Genomic DNA, 21,378 nt, shown 5'->3' with positions numbered 1-21,378 from the left:
CTGTTTATTATCTATCCTGTTGCCTAGTCACTTTACCCCTACCTATACAGTACCCCGTTCTCCTGCACATCGACTCGGTACTGGTTCCCCGTGTATATAGCCAAGTTATCGTTGCTCAATGTGTATTTATTCCTCGTGTTATAATTTTTTTATATAATTTTTCTATTTTTTCTAAGGGCCCGTAAGTAAGCATTTTACTGTTAGTCTACACCTGTTGTTTATGAATCATGTGACAAATAAAGTTTGATTTGATTTGATCCTCTGCTGCCTGGGTATACTGCATAATGATTTCTAAGAACTGTTATATTGTAATTTCAAAAAAAATATTACAGAAAATACACACATAAAAATATAAATACAAAATGCAAGCAGAAAGAAAAACACTGTCATAAAAAACAAACAGATTCATCAGTAATATGGTCCTCAATCTGCTTTCTGAATTTCCCTAAAGGCACCAAAACATCACATTTAAGGACATTTTGAAGATTGTTCCACAAATAAGGTGCAACTAAACTAAAAGCTGATTTACCTAACTCAGTAGAGACCAAAGGAATTTCCAGAGTTAGCTATCCCTGAGACCGGGTGTGATAACTCATATGTCTAAAGTTTAGGAATGATGTTAGGTACAGTGGGACTTTTTGTAAAAGGGCTTTATAAATGAAAACATAGCAATGTATCAACCAACTTTTTGGTAGAGAATGCAGTAATGAGTACTTAAACTTTCGCCCGTAATAAAGCACAGTGAGCTATAATAAACTGCATCTAACGGCTTTCATGACGTGGCTTGCGTTGATATAGATGATGTCGCCATAGTCTAGGACTGATAGGAACGTCTGCTTTCTACTATTCTTTCTACTATTTAGCGAGAGGCAGGACCTATTTCTATAGAAGAAGCCCATTTCTATTCTCTGCATCTTAACTAACTCATCAATCTGCTTTTTAAAAGACAGCTTTTTATCTATCCAGATGCCCAGATATTTGTAAGCAGGGACACGATCAATATGGACACCATCCAGTACATATGCTTAAATCATCAGAGTTATTTTTATACGCTCGAGAGAACAACATATACTTAGTTTTACCTGCATTCAATACTAATTTAAGGTCAATAAAGTTATGAGTAGGGAGGTGAGGGAGTTGGGATGGGGGAGAGTTGGGGTCACGTGCCAGCTGAACATGTGTCCTTGAGTGACAATAAAAATAGGACAGAAAAATTGCCTTCAAGGAATGAAGACACTAACCTCTCTCTTTCCTCCTCCATCCCTCTCACTCCAGGTTTTTGGACGATAAGGGCTACGTCCTCTACCCTCAGATTGGGGACCGCCTGGACCTCATCTGTCCGTCGTCGGACCCCCCCAGCCAGCGGGCTCCCGCCGAGTATGAGTTCTACAAGCTATATCTGGTGTCGTCACGTGACCAAGCGGACAGATGTGAGGTGACGGGCGCGCCCAACCTGCTGCTCACCTGTGACAAGCCCAACAATGACATGAGGTTCACCATCAAGTTCCAGGAATACTCTCCTAACCTGTGGGGACACGAGTTCAAAACCAACGCTGACTACTACATCATCGGTGAGTAGGGAGAAACGTAGTGAGTTTGTGTGTCCGATTATACAACAATTCTGTTTTGAGGGATTTGTGTGTGTGTTTGTATGTGTGTGCGCTAATTGTGCGACTTTTGGGTGATAGAGTTTGTCTATTGTGTATATGTACACGCTTGTGTGTAAGTGTGTTGTTTTGCCTGGGTGGGTGTGTGTGTGTCTTTGTTTGTGTGTGTTATGTTCCATCTCTCCTCGGCGGCTGCTGATTGGCCCGGAGCATGTTTATTGTTATTGCCAGCCTTGCAGTGACCAGGGATGGCGCCAGAGCTATTTGTTATGGTTTATTTGGGGTTTGTTTGGGGTGAATACATGATGAGGTCATCAACACGAGCCAAGCCAAGTGTGTGTATCACATGGAACAATCTCTGTAAGGTTACATCAAGCAAAACCTCTCTCCCCAATAAGGGAGCTAAGAATGGATTCAGGTGTTCAGAAGCACTCTAACACACACACACACACACACACACACACACACACACACACACACACACACACACACACACACACACACACACACACACACACACTCACACACACACACACACACAGCATTTTGAACTCCTGAAGGCAGACATTATTACATTGCTATACTGTAGACTCCCTCCCACACACCTTGAAGCCCCATTCACTGTATTAATGCTCTTTTCACCTGGGAACCACATTCACTGTATTAGTGCTCTTTTCACCAGGGAACCAGATTTACTGTATTAATGCTGTTTTCACCTGGAAGCCTCATTCACTGTATTAATGCTCTTTTCACCTGAGAACCAGATTTACTGTATTAATGCTCTTTTCAGAAAGAGAGAAAGAGAGGAACCGAATCCATTCCCCAAAACCTAGCAATTTCTGTTCTATATTTGCCTTACAGTTTCAGTGTGTGTTTGTGATTTGAATTGGGTTGATGAGTGTAGGGTGTGTGCGTGTGTGTACATGCACGTGTGTGTGTTAGATCAGGTGTGTTTGCCCACCATAACCAGCAACAATAGCTGCCTTCTGTCTTATGAAGTGTCCAGATAACAACTACTGGTCCATTCTACAGCCCCAATCACTGTCTTCTGTCTAGCCACACCTGACAACCGGGGTGTCCACAGTATGGACAGGAGCGTTTTATCTTCCCTCAGACAGACCGAGGGATCGATTGACAGCTCCAGCCCTGATCAATGAGGGCTCAAACGCAAGGTCACACACACAGACAGATTCAGAGATAGAGGGATGGAGGGAGAGAGAGAGACAAAGATGTGTGTGGAATATTGGGAGAAGATGGATGATTCGATGTTGACAAGGTGTCTGTTTTTGTGCGTGCGGGGGTGTGTGTGTGTTTGTATGTGTGTGTAATCAGTGATGCCAATTTAGCAATTTTGTTGCTAGATTTAGCAACTTTTCAGACTACCCTGGCAACTTTTTTTTCAAACAGCAGCTAGCAACAAATGTAGCTACTTATAAAAATGTATTTGGAACTTTTCGCAACTTTTGAAAGTGACTTAAATGCTAAAATGCACGCATTTCCCCTCTAAATGACACAAAAACGATTTAAGATGTGTGTGTACATGTACATGCATTTTATCAATATTGTTATCAGCCAGTAGTAATAGTAGTGTGTGTGTGTGTGTGTGTGTGTGTGTGTGTGTGTGTGTGTGTGTGTGTGTGTGTGTGTGTGTGCGCATCAGTGCATGTGTGCGTGTGTGTGTTTAAAGTGCAGATGTATGTATGAGTCCTTCCCTCAGGCAAATGTCTTGTAATTAGCCCTTACCTTTAGCATGTGTTAATGTATTCACAGTGGACTAAATGAGCCGGAAAGTAGAGTGATATGAGAGAGAGAAATGTTGGACCGAACTGAGGAAGAGAGAAAAAAAAAGGTATCACACTGCATTGCAAATCTCTCTCGCTCTCTCTTTCTCTCTCTCTCTCTCTCTCTCTCTCTCTCTCTCTCTCTCTCTCTCTCTCTCTCTCTCTCTCTCTCTCTCTCTCTCTCTCTCTCTCTCTCTCTCTCTCTCTCTCTCTCTCTCTCTCTCTCTCTCTCTCTCTCCTTTCTCCTCTTCACCATTCAAAGCTCCTAAGTGTGACACAAACACTCCTGATATCTAGCTGAACCACAGATCAAACCTCTTTGAAAGCAGACCCCAGGTCCCTTTGTAATACACACACTCACCTCGTAGACGGATGCCATCAGAGACAGAGATGGATATAGATGACATTAGTTGTCTTTGTTAGAGAGCAGAGGATGAAACATCTTTCCATTCACGGATCTCAAGTCAGCCATCCTGCCAACAGCAGAAGCTTCTCAAATGAAAACCTTTTGTTTTTGACTGATCTGGAGTCAGTGATCCTGGAGAGTCAGCTTCTCAAAAGCTTTTTATAAATCAGCACTGCTCACCTCTTTGGTGAAAAGAGAGATACTATACAGAGATATATAAAACAGAGGGAGAACAGAGAGAGAGAGAGAGACGGGGAGAAAGAGAGGGAGGATTATGCCAGGTAGAGAAGGAGACAGAAGGGATGAAAGGATGAGAGTGAGATCGTGAGAGGGGAGGAGTAGAGATAGATTAAGGAGATACAGAGGGAGAAAAAGAAAGAGAGATGCATTTTGTGTCAAAGAAACAGGGTGTGGATGATAGCGGGCCAGAGGGAGGGAAAGAGGGAATGAGACAAAGAATGAGAGATGAGTGAAAGGCAGAGGTTATGTAGTTGCCCTTGCGGACATGCAGATGTCCTTTCTCAGAGAGAGAGGGAGAAAGAGAGAGGAATAGCATGTGTGAGAGAAAGGGATAGAGAGAGAATGAGTGAGAGGAAAAGTAAAAGAGAGCAGCTGAGGGGTTTAAAAGCCCATGATCTATAACAGTTAAGACTGAAAATAGTATATATAATGTATACCGGGTGTGTTTAAGTACTATCTATCCAGATGTAATTTACACTGAGTGTACAAAACATAGACTGACCAGGTGAATCCAGGTGAAAGCTATGATCCCTTATTGATGGGACCGGTGCAGAGTCAATGTGCGGGGGCACCGGCTAGTTGAGGTAGTTGAGGTAATATGTTCATGTGGGTAGAGTTAAAGTGACTATGCATAAATAATTAACAGAGTAGCAGCAGCGTAAAAAGATGGGGTGGGTGTGGGGGTGGGGAGGGCAGTGCAAATAGTTTGGGTAGCCATGATTAGCTGTTCAGGAGTCTTATGGCTTGGGGGTAGAAGCTGTTGAGAAGTATTTTGGACTTGGCACTCCGGTACCGCTTGCCGTGCGGTAGCAGAGAGAACAGTCTATGAATAGGGTGGCTGGAGTCTTTGACAATTTTGAGGGCCTTCCTATGACACCGCCTGGTATAGAGGTCCTGGATGGCAGGAAGCTTGGCCCCAGTGATGTACTGGGCCGTACGCACTACCCTCTGTAGTGCCTTGCGGTCGGAGGCCGAGCAGTTGCCATACCAGGCGGTGATGCAACCAGTCAGGATGCTCTCGATGGTGCAGCTGTATAATTTTTTGAGGATCTGAGGACCAATGCCAAATCTTTTCAGTCTCCTGAGGGGGAATAGGCTTTGTCGTGCCCACTTCACAACTGTCTTGGTGTGTTTGGACCATGATAGTTTGTTGGTGATGTGGACACCAAGGAACTTGAAGCTCTCAACCTGTTCCACTACAGCCCTGTCGATGAGAATGGGGGCGTGCTCAGTCCTCATTTTTTTCCTGTAGTCCACAATCATCTCCTTTGTCTTGGTCATGTTGAGGGAGAGGTTGTTATCCTGGCACCACATGGCCAGGTCTCTGACCTCCTCCCTATAGGCTGTCTCATCGTTATCGGTGATCAGGCCTACCACTGTTGTGTCGTCGGCAAACTTAATGATGGTGTTGGAATCGTGCCTGGCCATGCAGTCATGGGTGAACAGGGAGTACAGGAGGGGACTGAGCACGCACCCCTGAGGGGCCCCCGTGTTGAGGATCAGTATGGCAGATTTGTTGTTACCTACCCTTACCACCTGGGGGCGGCCCGTCAGGAAGTCCAGGATCCAGTTGCAGAGGGAGGTGTTTAGTCCCAGGATCCTTAGCTTAGTGATGAGCTTTGAGGGCACTATGGTGTTGAATGCTGAGCTGTAGTCAATGAATAGCATTCTCACGTGTTCTTCTTGTCCAGGTGGGAAAGGGCAGTGTGGAGTGCAATAGAGATTGCATCATCTGTGGATCTGTTGGGGCGGTATGCAAATTGGAGTGGGTCTAGGGTTTCTGGGATAATGGTGTTGATGTGAGCCATGACCAGCCTTTCAAAGCACTTCATGGCTACAGACATCAGTGCTACGGGTCGGTAGTCATTTAGGCAGGTTTTCTTAGTGTCCTTGGGCACGGGGACTATGGTGGTCTGCTTGAAACATGTTGGTATTACAGACTCAGTCAGGGACATGTTGAAAATGTCAGTGAAAACACTTGCCAGTTGGTCAGCACATGCTCGGAGTACACGTCCTGGTAATCCGTCTGAATGTTGACCTGCTTAAAAGTCTTACTCACATTGGCTACGGAGAGGGTACTCACATAGTCATCTGGAACAGCTGGTGCTCTCATGCATGCTTCAGTGTTGCTTGCCTCGAAGCGAGCATAGAAGTTGTTTAGCTCGTCTGGAAGTCTTGTGTCACTGGGCAGCTCGCGGCTGTGCTACCCTTTGTAGTCTGTAATAGTTTTCAAGCCCTGCCACATCCGACGAGCGTCAGAGCCGGTGTAGTAGGATTCAACCTTAGTCCTGTACTGACTCTTTGCCTGTTTGATGGTTCGTCGGAGGGCATAGCGGGATTTCTTATAAGCGTCCGGGTTAGAGTCCCGCTCCTTGAAAGCGGCAGCTCTACCCTTTAGCTCAGTGCGGATGTTGCCTGTAATCCATGGCTTCTGATTGGGGTATGTACGTACGGTCACTGTGGGGACGACGTCATCGATGCACTTATTGATGAAGCCAGTGACTGATGTGGTATACTCCTCAATGCTATACGAAGAATCCCGGAACATGTTCCAGTCTGTGCTAGCAAAACAGTCCTGTAGCTTAGTATCTGCATCATCTGACCACTTTTTTATTAACCGAGTCACTGGTGCTTCCTGCTTTAGTTTTTGCTTATAAGCAGGAATCAGGAGGATAGAGTTATGGTCAGATTTGCCAAATGGAGGGCGAGGGAGAGCTTTGTATGCATCTCTGTGTGTGGAGTAAAGGTGGTCTAGAGTTTTTTTTTCCTCTGGTTGCACATTTAACATGCTGGTAGAAATTAGGTAGAACTGATTTAAGTTTCCCTGCATTAAAGTCCCCGGCCACTAGGAGCGCTGCCTCTGGATGAGCGTTTTCCTGTTCACTTATGGCCTTATACAGCTCATTCAGTGCAATCTTAATGCCAGCATTGGTTTGTGGTGGTAAATAGACAGCTATGAAAAATATAGATTAAAACTCTCTTGGTAAATAGTGTGGTCTACAGCTTATCATAAGATACTCTACCTCAGGCGAGCAAAACCTCGAGACTTCCTTAGTATTTGATTTTGTGCACCAGCTGTTGTTTACAAATATACACAGACCACCACCCCTTGTCTTACCGGAGTCAGCCGTTCTATCCTGCCGATGTAGCGTATAGCCCGCTAGCTGTATGTTGTCCATGTCGTCGTTCAGCCACGACTCAGTGAAACATAATATATTACAGTTTTTAATGTTCAGTCAGTGTAGATGAAGGAAAGGAGACAGGTTAAATAAGGATTTTTAAGCCTTGAGACAATTGAGACATGGGTTGTGTATGTGTGCCATTCAGAGGGCGAAGACAAAATATTTAAGTGCCTTTGAACGGGGTATGATAGTAGGTGCCAGGCGCATCGGTTTGAGTGTGTCAAGAACTGCAACACTGTTGGGTGTTTCATGCTCAACAGTTTCCTGTATGTATCAAGAATGGTCCATCACCCAAATTGACACAGCAGTGGGGTCAACATGGGCCAGCATCCCTGTGGAACACTTTCCACACCTTGTAGAGTGCATGCCCCGACGAATTGAGGCTGTTCTCAGGGCAATAGGGGGTGCAACTCAATATTAGTAAGGTGTTCATTTTACATTTTAGTCATTTAGCAGATGCTCTTATCCAGAGCGACTTACAGTTAGTGAGTGCATACATTTTCATACTGGTCCCCTGTGGGAATCAAACCCACAACCCTGGCATTGCAAGTGCCATACTCTACCAACTGAGCTACACGGGACTACTGTTCCTAGTGTTTTGTACACTCAGTGTATATCAAATAACTATATTTTGCTATGTAACTGCTGTGTAAAAAAAAAAGTGGCATGTGTGTAGAAAGCTGTAAAAATACTTATTTTTGTCTCCGAAGAGGGATGGACCAATAATACAAATGAAATAAAAGAGATAGATGGAGAGAAAGAGAGCAAAAGAGGGGGCACATGTCAGTGAATGTGTACATTGATGTGAATAGGAAGTGAGAGGAGTCTGACAGAGAGAGAGACAGCGTCGCCTCTGCTGCTGTGACACTGAAACACCACAGTCACTTTCAATCACCACACCGCTGTCAGGGGACTGGACATACACACACACAAGCGAGCACGTACACTCTTGGCACACACGCTAACATATGCATGCTGCTAACACCTGTACACACAAGCATTCTCTCCAATATATGCACTCACACACAATGGGCACTAGGGCTGTCCCCGACTAAAAAAGATCTCGGTTGACCGAGAGTCGTCTGTTCTTTCGACCAATCCAACATTTTAAAACGTGTATTTTTCCATATACAGTGCATTTGGAAGGTATTCAGACCCCTTGACTTTATCCACATTTTGTTACGTTACAGCCTTATTTGAAAATTTATTAAATCGTTTTTTCCCCCTCATCAATCTACACACGATACCCCATAATGACAAAGCAAAACAGGTTTTTAGACATTTTTGCAAATGTATATATATATAAAAAAAGGAAATATCACATTTACATAAGTATTCAGACCCTTTACTCAGTACTTTATTGAAGCACCTTTGGCAGCGATTACAGCCTCAAGTCTTCTTGGATTGGCATACCTGTATTTGGCGAGTTTCTCCCATTCTTCTCTGCAGATCCTCTCAAGCCATGTCAGGTTGGATGGGGAGCATCGCTGCACAGATATTTTCAGAGATGTTCGACTGGCTGGGCCACTCAAGGACATTCAGAGACTTGTCCCGAAGCCACTCCTGCGTTGTCTTGGCTGTGTGCTTAGGGTTGTTGTCCTGTTGGAAGGTGAACCTTCGCCCCAGTCTGAGGTCCTGAGCGCTCTGGAGCAGGTTTTCATCAAGGATCTCGCTGTACTTTGCTCCATTCATCTTTTCCTCGATCCTGACTAGTCTACCAGTCCCTGCCGCTGAAAAACATCCCCACAGCATGATGCTGCCACCACCATGCTTCACCGTAGGGATGGTGCCAGGTTTCCTCTAGATGTGACGCTTGGCATTCAGGCCAAACGCTTCAATCTTGGTTTCATCAGACCAGAGAATCTTGTTTCTCATGGTCTGAGAGTCTTTAGGTGCCTTTTGGCAAACTCCAAGCAGGCTGTCATGTGCCTTTTACTGAGGAGTGGCTTCTGTCTGGCCACTCTACCATAAAGGCCTGATTGGTGGAGTGCTGCAGAGATGGATGTCCTTCTGGAAGGTTCTCCCATCTCCACAGAGGAACTCTGGAGCTCTGTCAGAGTGACCATCGGGTTCTTGGTCACCTCCCTGACCAAGGCCCTTCTCCACCGAGTGCTCAGTTTGGCAGGGCGGCCAGCTTTAGGAAGGGTCTTGGTGGTTCCAAACTTCTTCCATTTAAGAATGATGGAGGCCACTGTGTTCTTGGGGACATTCAATTCTGTAGAAATGTTTTTGTGCCCTTCCACAGATCTGTGCCTCAACACAATCCTTTCTCTGAGCTCTAAGGACAATTCCTTCGACCTCATGGCTTGGTTTTTGCTCTAACATGCACTGTCAACTGTGGGACCTTATATAGACAGGTGTATGCCTTTCCAAATCATGTCCAATCAATTGAATTTACAAACTGGTGGACTCCAATCAAGTTGTAGAAACATCTCAAGGATGATCAATGGAAACAGGATGCACCTGAGCTAAATTTCTAGTCTCATAGCAATGGGTCTGAATACTTATTTGTAATAACTTTGCAAAAATTTCTAAAAAACTGTTTTCGCTTTGTCATTATGGGGTATTGTGTGTATATTGATGAGGGGAAAAAAAACAGTTTAATCCATTTTAGAATAAGTCTCTAACGTACCAAATGTGGAAAAAGTCAAGGGGTCTGAATACTTTCCGAATGCACTGTATAGACAAACCCTATGTTTGAATAAAATCAACTATATGAAGGCTACAGAGCTTGTCTGATGCTTTAAGCACGGTGATAAAACATTGAGACACAAATTACTCAAGAGAGAGCCAGAGATCAATATAGCCTAGCCAGAGAGAGAAGAAACCTGTTCCTGACCCTCCTCCTCCCGCTGCCCACTGCTGCTGGCCAGATTCTGCCATTATGCTCCTGAAGTTGCAGGTAATAGGTACACCGGCGGTTGGCATCCTTTTCCATTTGGAGTGCCAATTTGTACAATTTTTACTGATCTCTGTGCCAGTTATGATTTGCATATGCACATTTTCGTTAAACAGTTTCATTTAATTTAGTCTTCATATCTCAAAATCAATGTCATGTGGTTAATCAAAATTCAATCTAAATGAAAATGATACAATTCTTAAAGTAACTTCTATTGCCATTGCCAATATGTAAAAATAGCATAAATAAAGTCAACAAATAAAAACATTGAAGCCTGAAGGTAGAAAATATCCTGATTAAAAATAAATATCTTATAAATTACATTGGCTACGCATGGCCTGTCTGAAAGGAACTTGAAACATTGTATCAACTTTTTCAACTTGATCCAGCCTGAAGCTCATGTTAGCAAACTTACAACATTGTATAAAATATTCTGGGCCCTCAGAGTTTCTCCGCACCAGTGAGCTCCAGACAGACACAGCTGTAGACTGTTTATGCAAGGGATAAGAAGTAATCAGGTAGGCATATTTTATGACGTTTCCATTTTTCCCCCTTTCATGCTGAGTGGTTATCAAAAGCGAGAAAACTGGAAAGATTTTTTGTCAACGGGTGCTGAAGGTGGGTGTGGTGTATGAATCAGGCGCAGGACGCAGAGGCTCAGTCCAAAGGCTTTAGTGCAATATTCACAAAAGACATAAGCACAATAAGCCCGAAGGCGAATACACGGCGCACACAGGCGAAGAAACAAACGGCGCACTAACATGTGCGCCAGGATGGTGGTATTCCCCTGAGAGAGGGGAAGGTCTGTCACAAAATCCACCGAGAGGTGGGACCATGGTCGTTGTGGAACGGGCAGGGGTTGTAACTTACCCCTGGGCAGATGTCGGGGCGCCTTACACTGGGCGCACACCGAGCAGGAGGAGACATAAACCCTCACATCCCTAGCCAAAGTAGGCCACCAGTATTTAGTGCTAAGGCAATGCACTGTCCGGCCAATACCCGGATGTCCAGAGGAGGGTGACGTGTGAGCCCAGTAAATGAGTCGATCCCGAATCTCGAGCGGAACGTACTTCCGACCCTCAGGACACTGTGGAGGGCTGGGGTCGGTACGCAACGCTCGCTCGATTTCGGCATCGATCTCCCATACCACCGGTGCCACAAGGCAAGACTCCTGTAGTATGGGAGTAGGCTCAACGGACCTCCCTTCCGTGTCATACCGCCGGGACAGCGCATCTGCCTTACCATTCTGGGACCCAGGGATGTACGTGATTTTAAATACGAACCTGGTGAGAAACATACTCCATCGAACCTGGCGAGGGTTCAGTCTCCTCGCTGCCCGGATGTACTCCAGGTTCCGATGGTCAGTCAAAATGAGGAAAGGGTGTTGAGCCCCCTCAAGCCAATGCCTCCACACCTTAAGGGCTTGAACTACAGCTAACAGCTCCCTGTCCCCAACGTCATAGTTACGCTCCGCCGGGCTGAGCTTTTAGAATAAAAAGCACAGGGGCGGAGTTTAGGTGGCGTGCCAGACCGTTGAGAGAGAACGGCCCCTATACCTGCCTCAGACGCGTCCACCTCAACCTGAAAGGGTAACGCGGGATCCGGATGCGCCAGCACCGGAGCCGACGTAAACAGGTCCTTCAGTCTCCCAAAGGCCCTGTCCGCATCAGCTGACCACTGCAGGCGCACCGGACCCCCCTTTCAGAAGGGACGTGATGGGAGCTGCCACCTGTCCAAAACCCCCGGATAAACCTCCGGTAGTAATTCGCAAGCCCAAGAACTGCTGCACCTCCTTTACAGTAGTTGGGGTTTGCCAATTACGCACAGCGGACACACGATCCACCTCCATTCTCACCCCTGACGCGGACAACCGATAACCCAAAAAGGAGACAGACTCCTGGAAAAACAGACATTTCTCTGCCTTGACATATAGGTCGTGCTCCAACAGCCTCCTCAATACACGACGCACCAGGGTTACATGCTCGGCTCGGGTAGACGAGTACACCAGAATATCATCAATGTACCACGACCACCCCTTGTCCCTGCATATCCCGGAAAATGTCATCTACGAAGGATTGGAAGACTGATGGAGCATTCATCAACCCATATGGCATGACCAGATAGTCGAAATGACCTGACGTGGTACTAAACGCTGTCTTCCATTCGTCGCCCTCCCTTATGCGCACCAAGTTATACGCGCTCCTGAGATCCAATTTTGTGAAAAACCGCGCTCCATGCAATGACTCCGTCATGGTCGCAATCAGAGGGAGTGGATAACTGTATTTCACAGTAATCTGATTGAGACCACGGTAATCAATGCACGGGCGCAACCCTCCATCTTTCTTCTTCACAAAAAAGAAGCACGAGGAGGCGGGAGAAGTGGAGGGCCGAATGTATCCCTGTCTCAAAGATTCGGCTATGTAAGTCTCCATAGCTTTTCTCTCCTCTTGAGACAAAGGATACACATGGCTCCGTGGGAGCGCTGCCCCTGCCTGGAGATCAATCGCACAATCCCCCTGTCTATGAGGAGGCAACTGTGTCGCCCTAGTTTTACTAAACACGAGAGCTAAATCCCCATATTCAGGCGGAATGTGCAGTGCGGGCACTTGGTTTGGACTTTCCACCGAAGTCGCCCCCCACGGAAACACCCAGACATCGCCCTCGCACTGAGCAGACCACCCATCGAGAGCCCTCTGTTGCCACGAAATAGCAGGGTTATGGGTGCTTAACCAGGGAATTCCCAGCACCACCGGGTACGCAGGAGAGTCGATCAGATACAACTGTATAGTCTCTTCATGACCCCCCTGCGCACACATCCTAAGTGGCGCTGTGATCTCCCTAATCAGCCCCGACCCCAACGGGCGGCTATCTAAGGCATGAACGGGAAAAGGGTTTTCAACAGGTAGGAGAGGGATCCCTAAATCTAAACAAAACTTCAGATCAACAAAATTCCCAGCTGCGCCTGAATCTACTAGCGCCTTATGCTGGGAATGAGGTGCAACCTGTGGAAAACAAACAGGTATACAAAAGTGCGCAACAGAAAGCTCTGGGTAAGTGGGACGTCTACTCACCTGGGAGGCCCCCCCAGTGCGTGGCCTGTTGTCTTCTCCCCCGGAGAACCCTCCCCAGCACCTGGCCGCAGTGTGCCCTCCACGACCGCACTTGGTGCAGGAGACAGGCCCCCTCGGGCTCCTCCTCCTCCTTTCTCTAGCGCCGCACCCCCGAGCTCCATAGGGCTCGGCTCGGAGGTGCCGGAGGGCGGAATGGAAGGACCCCCTCGGGACGTCCACGGGTGGCCAGCAGGGTGTCCAGACGGATGGACATATCGACCAACTGGTCGAAGGTAAGATGGGTATCCCTGCAGGCCAACTCACGTTGAACGTCCTCCCGTAGGCTACATCGAAAATGGTCGATGAGGGCCCGTTCATTCCACCCTGCGTCCGCCGCTAGAGTCCGGAACTCTAAAGCAAACGCCTGTGCGCCTCCTCCCCTGTCTCAGGTGGACTAGACGCTCCCCGCCGCTTTGCCCTCAGGTGGATGGTCGAACACGGCCTTGAAGCGACGGGAGAACTCGGCGTAGGAGATGGTGTGGGCGTCCATCTTCCTCCACTCGGGCGTTAGCCCACTCCAACGCCTTGCCCGTGAGACAGGAGATGAGGGCGGAAACGCTCTCGTGTCCCGAGGGCACCGGGTGTACAGTGGCCAGGTAGAGCTCCACCTGCAGGAGGAACCCCTGACACCCGGCAGCTGTTCCGTCATACGCCCTGGGAGCGAGCCGAATCCCCCTGGGTTCCGAACCTGGGACTGGTGGACCGGCCGATGGGGTGGGCAGGGTAGGTGGAGGTGTGGGTACCCTGCTGGCCTCCCATCGGTGCAAGGTGTTGATTACGTCCTGTAGAGCGATCTCCAGTTGTCTTATCTGGTCAGCTTTCCCACGGATATGCTCCTCGAGCGACACAGGCGTCACTGCCGATCCTGCTGATTCCATTAAGGTGTGTGATTCTGTCAACGGGTGCTGAAGGTGGGTGTGGTGTATGAATCAGGCGCAGGACGCAGAGGCTCAGTCCAAAGGCTTTAGTGCAATATTCACAAAAGACATAAGCACAATAAGCCCGAAGGCGAATACACGGCGCACACAGGCGAAGAAACAAACGGCGCACTAACATGTGCAAAAGAACCTCTCCAAAACACTGGAGGGAAAATAGTAGCTCCAACACGAAACAGAAGAGCAATCACACACAAAGACACACACAACCAACGAGAACTAAATAGGACACTAACGAGGACTAACAAGACACAGGTGTACAACATCAAGACAAAACCAAACTAACATGAAACATAGATCGGTGGCAGCTAGTACTCCGGGGACGACGACCGCCGAAGCCTGCCCGAACCAGGAGGAGGAGCAGCCTCGGCCGAAACCGTGACATTTTTCAAATAGGCTATGTTGAGGAATTATTGTTATTCTCAATGAATGTAATAACAGACTTTGTTTACTTTCTGTTTGAGGCGAATAAAAAAATATTTTGAGAAGTTCCACAGTGGTGGTGAGTTAAGACAATCAGAAATAGTATCAGATCCCCAAATGGGCACATTTATAGGCCTACATTTGCGCGCAGGCCTGCCAGCCTAGGTCAACTTCTATGGGTAATCAGGTGTGTGTCCTTACTCAAGATTCACAGGAGTGCTCCAAACAAAATACAATGAATAAATTGACAACTCGTAAATGGAATGAAATAAACCAAAACTTGTTTCTCACAACTGTAGCCTAGGTTGTGCACTCTGCAAATGTGTCCACTCCTTCAATAACAACGGTAAGACTGTAATAATAATATATTGAATGCATTAACAGAAATGATCTTAACCAAACAAACATTGTAGATTAGAAATTAGGGGAGTTAACGGTAAATGCACTAGTGGTGATACTGGTGTGCGGCCTCTGCAATGGATTAGTCCACTGAGAGAGGCGTGAATCAGACAGGTTTCTCGTGTGCCATAAAAAATATATATGTATTTGTGACTGCTCAACGAAAAAAATCTTGGTCGACCAACAGCCTATCGACCAAACAATCGACCTGTCGACTAAATGGGGGTCAGCCCTAATGGGCACATACAGAGAACCTTGTGGTGTGCAGCTCTCTTCCACACACACACGTATTCCCCATCTGTGGCATTTCACTCCTATGTCCTGTTGTGTATGGTGGTGGATGAGACGTAGCATAGGCCCTGCAGTGTTGTGGCTGTAGACTACAGAGACAGATGTCACTCAGTGTGTGTGCGCGGATGTCCATCCACCATACACAATGTGTTTTCCTGCCTGCCTGCCTGCCTGTGTGTTTACTCTCTACGTGAGTGTGTATGCGTGCTCTCGATCCATGCCTGTGTGTGTGTGTCTGATTGATGGCTGGGCTGCTGTGTCTCTCTGTCTGAGCTGAATGGCTCTCAACGCCGTCGTTAGGGGTAGGACCCCCAGAGAAGCACGGAGGGCCCGGCGCTGCTGCACACACACACAGTCCTTGTGGGGACTTTTGGGGATTTTAGGTCCCCACAAGAATAGAAGAACCAACACACACACACTCTCACATTCTCTCTCTCACACACACACACACACACACACACACACAATGGCAGAACAATAAACAATCAGCCAGACAGAATCATTAGATCATTTGTTTTGGTACTGTCCATTTGTAGCTTGTTTCTGGACACAGGTCCAGGAATGGCTGAAGGATTGCAATATTTGCATGGAGCTGACCCTGCAGATAGCACTACTGGGTGATCTGAAAAGTCATAGTAAATCGATCAATAATATAATAATACTTTTAGCAAAAAAAAATATTTTCAATTCACAAACTGTAGACACAATGAGAATAGAAAGGTTCAGAACTTTTGTAAAACATCACAGTACAGTTGAAAAATATATGGCAAATAGAAATCCTGTATGGATGGTGTTAAGAGATAGATGGGTGGTGTTGAATGGAGCTGAAGGATGGGACTAATAACAACAACTAATAACAACAAGATAACTAGTGTAAGACATGCTGTGTCCATAATAAGTATATAGGTTATATATTGTGAGCTTTTGTGAAAGAGCACAGTTAGAAAGATATGGCATATAGAAGCATACCAGATGGACATCATGAAAATGATCGGAGGAAGTTCAGGAGTAAAAACAAACAAAATATAATTATTGACTGTGTCCATAAAATGTATATAGTATGTATAAGCATGAAGTAGAGGCCTAATTATTGTTGTTCACTTGTTTACTCCAATTAGGGAATGGATGGTGGGGTTGGAAAGTAATGAAGGGAAATATATATTTTTTTAAAGGATATGTATATATACAGTGGGGAGAACAAGTATTTGATACACTGCCGATTTTGCAGGTTTTCCTACTTACAAAGCATGTAGAGGTCTGCAATTTTTTAAAATAGGTACACTTCAACTGTGAGAGACGGAATCTAAAACAAAAATCCAGAAAATCACATTGTATCATTTTTAAGTAATTAATTTGCATTTTATTGCATGACATACCAACCAGTAAGAATTCCGGCTCTCACAGACCTGTTAGTTTTTCTTGAAGAAGCCCTCCTGTTCTCCAATCATTACCTCTATTAACTGCACCTGTTTGAACTCGTTACCTGTATAAAAGACACCTGTCCACACACTCAATCAAACAGACTCCAACCTCTCCACAATGGCCAAGACCAGAGAGCTGTGTAAGGACATCAGGGATAAAATTGTAGACCTGCACAAGGCTGGGATGGGCTACAGGACAATAGGCAAGCAGCCTGGTGAGAAGGCAACAACTGTTGGCGCAATTATTAGAAAATGGAAGAAGTTCAAGATGATGGTCAATCACCCTCGGTCTGGGGCTCCATGCAAGATCTCACCTCGTGGGGCATCAATGATCATGAGGAAGGTGAGGGATCAGCCCAGAACTACACGGCAGGACCTGGTCAATGACCTGAAGAGAGCTGGGACCACAGTCTCAAAGAAAACCATTAGTAACACACTACGCCGTCATGGATTAAAATCCTGCAGTGCACGCAAGGTCCCCCTGCTCAAGCCAGCGCATGTCCAGGCTCGTCTGAAGTTTGCCAATGACCATCTGGATGATCCAGAGGAGGAATGGGAGAAGGTCATGTGGTCTGATGAGACAAAAATAGAGCTTTTTGGTCTAAACTCCACTCGCTGTGTTTGGAGGAAGAAGAAGGATGAGTACAACCCCAAGAACACCATCCCAACCGTGAAGCATGGAGGTGGAAACATCATTCTTTGGGGATGCTTTTCTGCAAAGGGGACAGGACGACTGCACCGTATTGAGGGGAGGATGGATGGGGCCATGTATCGCGAGATCTTGGCCAACAACCTCCTTCCCTCAGTAAGAGCATTGAAAATGGGTCGTGGTTGGGTCTTCCAGCATGACAACGACCCAAAACACACAGCCAGGGCAACTAAGGAGTGGCTCCGTAAGAAGCATCACAAGGTCCTGGAGTGGCCTAGCCAGTCTCCAGACCTGAACCCAATAGAAAATCTTTGGAGGGAGCTGAAAGTCCGTATTGCCCAGCGACAGCCCCGAAACCTGAAGGATCTGTAGAAGGTCTGTATGGAGGAGTGGGCCAAAATCCCTGCTGCAGTGTGTGCAAACCTGGTCAAGACCTACAGGAAACGTATGATCTCTGTAATTGCAAACAAAAGTTTCTGTACCAAATATTAAGTTCTGCTTTTCTGATGTATCAAATACTTATGTCATGCAATAAAATGCAAATTAATTTCTTAAAAATCATACAATGTGATTTTCTGGATTTTTGTTTTAGATTCTGTCTCTCACAGTTGAAGTGTACCTATGATAAAAATTACAGACCTCTACATGCTTTGTAAGTAGGAAAACCTGCAAAATCGGCAGTGTATCAAATACTTGTTCTCCCCACTGTATATATATATATGCGGGAAAAAAAGAAAACAAAATACAGATGGGGGATTGGAAGTGATGCAGACAATTACGTTGATGGAAGTTACAATCTATCTGCAATATTAAAGCTGATCTACCCCCTAAAAAAATATAATAATAATAAAAGGCACAAAAATATGCTAAAATATGCAAAAATAAAATACAAAAATAGAAAAACAAAATATCAACCAGACCAATATGAATAATAGATTAGAAAAGCTGAGTCGAAGGTTTCCACCTAAAAGAGTCTCTCTCTCTCTCTCTCTCTCTCTCTCTCTCTCTCTCTCTCTCTCTCTCTCTCTCTCTCTCTCTCTCTCTCTCTCTCTCTCTCTCTCTCTCTCTCTCTCTCTCTCTCTCTCTCTCTCTCTCTCTCTCTCTCTCTCTCTCTCTCTCTCTCTCTCTCTCTCTCTCTCTCTCTCTCTCTCTCTCTCTCTCTCTCTCTCTCTCTCTCTCTGGCTGGACACAGTGCCACAGCAGTGAGTATGTTTTCAATAATGCAGAGAGAGCCACACGCTGGTTTATTCATCATGGTTAAACTGGAATAAACATCAACAAATAGAATAGGAAGAGAGGGAGAGGAAGTGAGAGAGATAATAAAGAGGGGGAGAGAGAAGGGGGAGAGAGGGATGACTAGAGAGAGTGAAGGGGGATATGAAGGGATGTGTAGACGGGTTGAAGAGGTGAGGTAGCGAGGGACTGAAAGAAATCTATATCTGCTGAATATTTGATGTTTAATCCAGCAGATTTGAGTTTCCCACTCAGCACCGAGGCTAGCTACCTCAGCCGTGGGGGAGAAGGAGGGAAAGGAGGAGAGGGAACGAGGGAAGGGAAGGATGAGAGAAGTAAAGAGTTTATCGACTTGATTCAGAATAATATTTCAATATTAAGTTGGAAGTATGAATATTGTGAATTAGCTAACCATATCTAAATATTACAAGTGAAGCTCACTATCTTCCTCAAACTCCTCTTATTGGTTCAATTGATTAACATAAGTCAATAAAGCAACTGATTTAGGATCAGCTCAGGCATCTGCATCCCAAACCCCAAATATTGTGAACTAAACAACAAAACTGTGCCCAGAGCAGTTCTAAAAGACAACCTGCTTTAAAACACACCATCTAAAGCCATTGTCCTAGCCATTGAAACAGTAAAGTACACACACACACACACACACACACACACACACACACACACACACACACACACACACACACACACACACACACACACACACACACACACACACACACACACACACACACACACACACACACACACAAACACAAACAAACACACACACAGGTTGATGAGTGTGTGTTAAGATGCTAGATTAGTTATCACAGTCATCCTTGTTAACACTCCTGCACAGCTACTGACATACTACTGACAGACACATGTTCTATATGTCTAAATAACTCTACTGACAGACACATGTTCTATATGTCTAAATAACTCTACTGACAGACATGTTCTACATGTCTAAATAACTCTACTGACAGACACATGTTCTACATGTCTAAATAACTCTACTGACAGACATGTTCTACATGTCTAAATAACTCTACTGACAGACACATGTTCTACATGTCTAAATAATTCTACTGACAGACACATGTTCTATATGTCTAAATAACTATACTGACAGACACATGTTCTATATGTCTAAATAACTCTACTGACAGACACATGTTCTACATGTCTAAATAACTCTACTGACAGACACATGTTCTACATGTCTAAATAACTCTACTGACAGACATGTTCAACATGTCTAAATAACTCTACTGACAGACACATGTTCTACATGTCTAAATAACTCTACTGACAGACACATGTTCTACGTGTCTAAATAACTCTACTGACAGACACATGTTCTACATGTCTAAATAACTCTACTGACAGACACATGTTCAACATGTCTAAATAACTCTACTGACAGACACATGTTCTACATGTCTAAATAACTCTACTGACAGACACATGTTCTAAATGTCTAAATAACTCTACTGACAGACACACTGACACTAGGCATCTGTTAGTAGAGCCGGTATATCTACTTTGACAGTCACACACACAAACACACACATGCACACACACGCTGAACATTCAACATATGCCAGCATGAATATTTGGGCACCTCCTCCATTAGCGAGACAAAAGCATTTGGAGTAAAACCAAGAAGAGAGGGAGGGAAATGTAGTAATGTAGGGAGGAATGAAAGAAGGAGTGTTACAGTATGTTGGGGACGAGGAAGAACATTGGGTTTGGTACAAAATTGTGTTGAGGGAGAGATAAAGAGAGATAAAGAGAGAGAGAGGGAGAGATAAAGAGAGAGGGATGGAGAGATAAAGAGAGAGGGATGGAGAGATAAAGAGAGAGGGATGGAGAGATTCGTGGTGAGTGTGAGTAAAATAAAGTGACAGGTCGCCTCCCCAATTTAGGTCAGCAGTCAGAACAGCACTGCTGTCTGTGAGATAGTGTGTGTGTCGCAATGTGTGTTGCTGTGTTTGTCGCAGTGTGGTCGCTGTGTTTGTCGCTGTGTGTGTATTGCTGTGTGTGTATTGCTGTTTGTCGCTGTTTTTGTCGCTGTGTGTGTATTGCTGTGTGTGTATTGCTGTTTGTCGCTGTGTTTGTCGCTGTGTTTGTATTGCTGTGTGTGTATTTCTGTGTTTGTATTGCTGTGTGTTTATTTCTGTGTTTGTATTGCTGTGTGTTTATTGCTGTGTTTGTATTGCTGTGTTTGTATTGCTGTGTGTGTATTGCTGTGTGTGTATTGCTGTGTTTGTATTGCTGTGTGTGTATTGCTGTGTTTGTATTGCTGTGTTTGTATTGCTGTGTTTGTATTGCTGTGTTTGTATTTCTGTGTGTGTATTGCTGTGTTTGTATTGCTGTGTGTGTATTGCTGTGTTTGTATTGCTGTGTGTGTATTGCTGTGTTTGTATTGCTGTGTTTGTATTGCTGTGTTTGTATTGCTGTGTGTGAATTGCTGTGTTTGTCACTGTGTGCCTACAAAGGCGTGTGTGTGACACTATGCCTCTCTGTGTGTGTGTGGCATTCTCCTGTTAAAGGTCAGACATGAAGAATCCCTCCTTAATTGGATTGACACTGGTTAGCATTTTTTAACCTCCCCACACTGTCTCAAGCACACACACGCACACACACGCACACACACACGCACACACACGCACACACACATGCACACACACACTGTTTGCTTCCATTGCCACTGCTTCTTTTATGTTCCTGCAGCAGGTCAGACAAAGCCACCATTGTCCAGCCTTCTACCTAGGAACCACTTGTGGAGGGATG

General features: G+C 45.4%; 1 protein-coding gene across 1 annotated transcript in view; it reads left to right on the top strand.

Annotated features, from left to right (window-relative positions):
- LOC123482984 (ephrin-B2-like) overlaps positions 1–21,378 on the top strand; it is a 91,710-nt gene that overhangs the window by 31,442 nt on the left and 38,890 nt on the right. Inside the window, exon 3 of the mRNA XM_045212242.1 lies at positions 1,276–1,571. Coding sequence (XP_045068177.1) covers positions 1,276–1,571 — 296 coding nt within the window. The remainder of the gene's footprint in view (positions 1–1,275; positions 1,572–21,378) is intronic.

This window comes from Coregonus clupeaformis, unplaced genomic scaffold, assembly GCF_020615455.1.
Source record: "Coregonus clupeaformis isolate EN_2021a unplaced genomic scaffold, ASM2061545v1 scaf0001, whole genome shotgun sequence".
NCBI lineage: Eukaryota > Metazoa > Chordata > Actinopteri > Salmoniformes > Salmonidae > Coregonus > Coregonus clupeaformis.
This window is presented reverse-complemented; position numbering and strand designations above follow the sequence as displayed.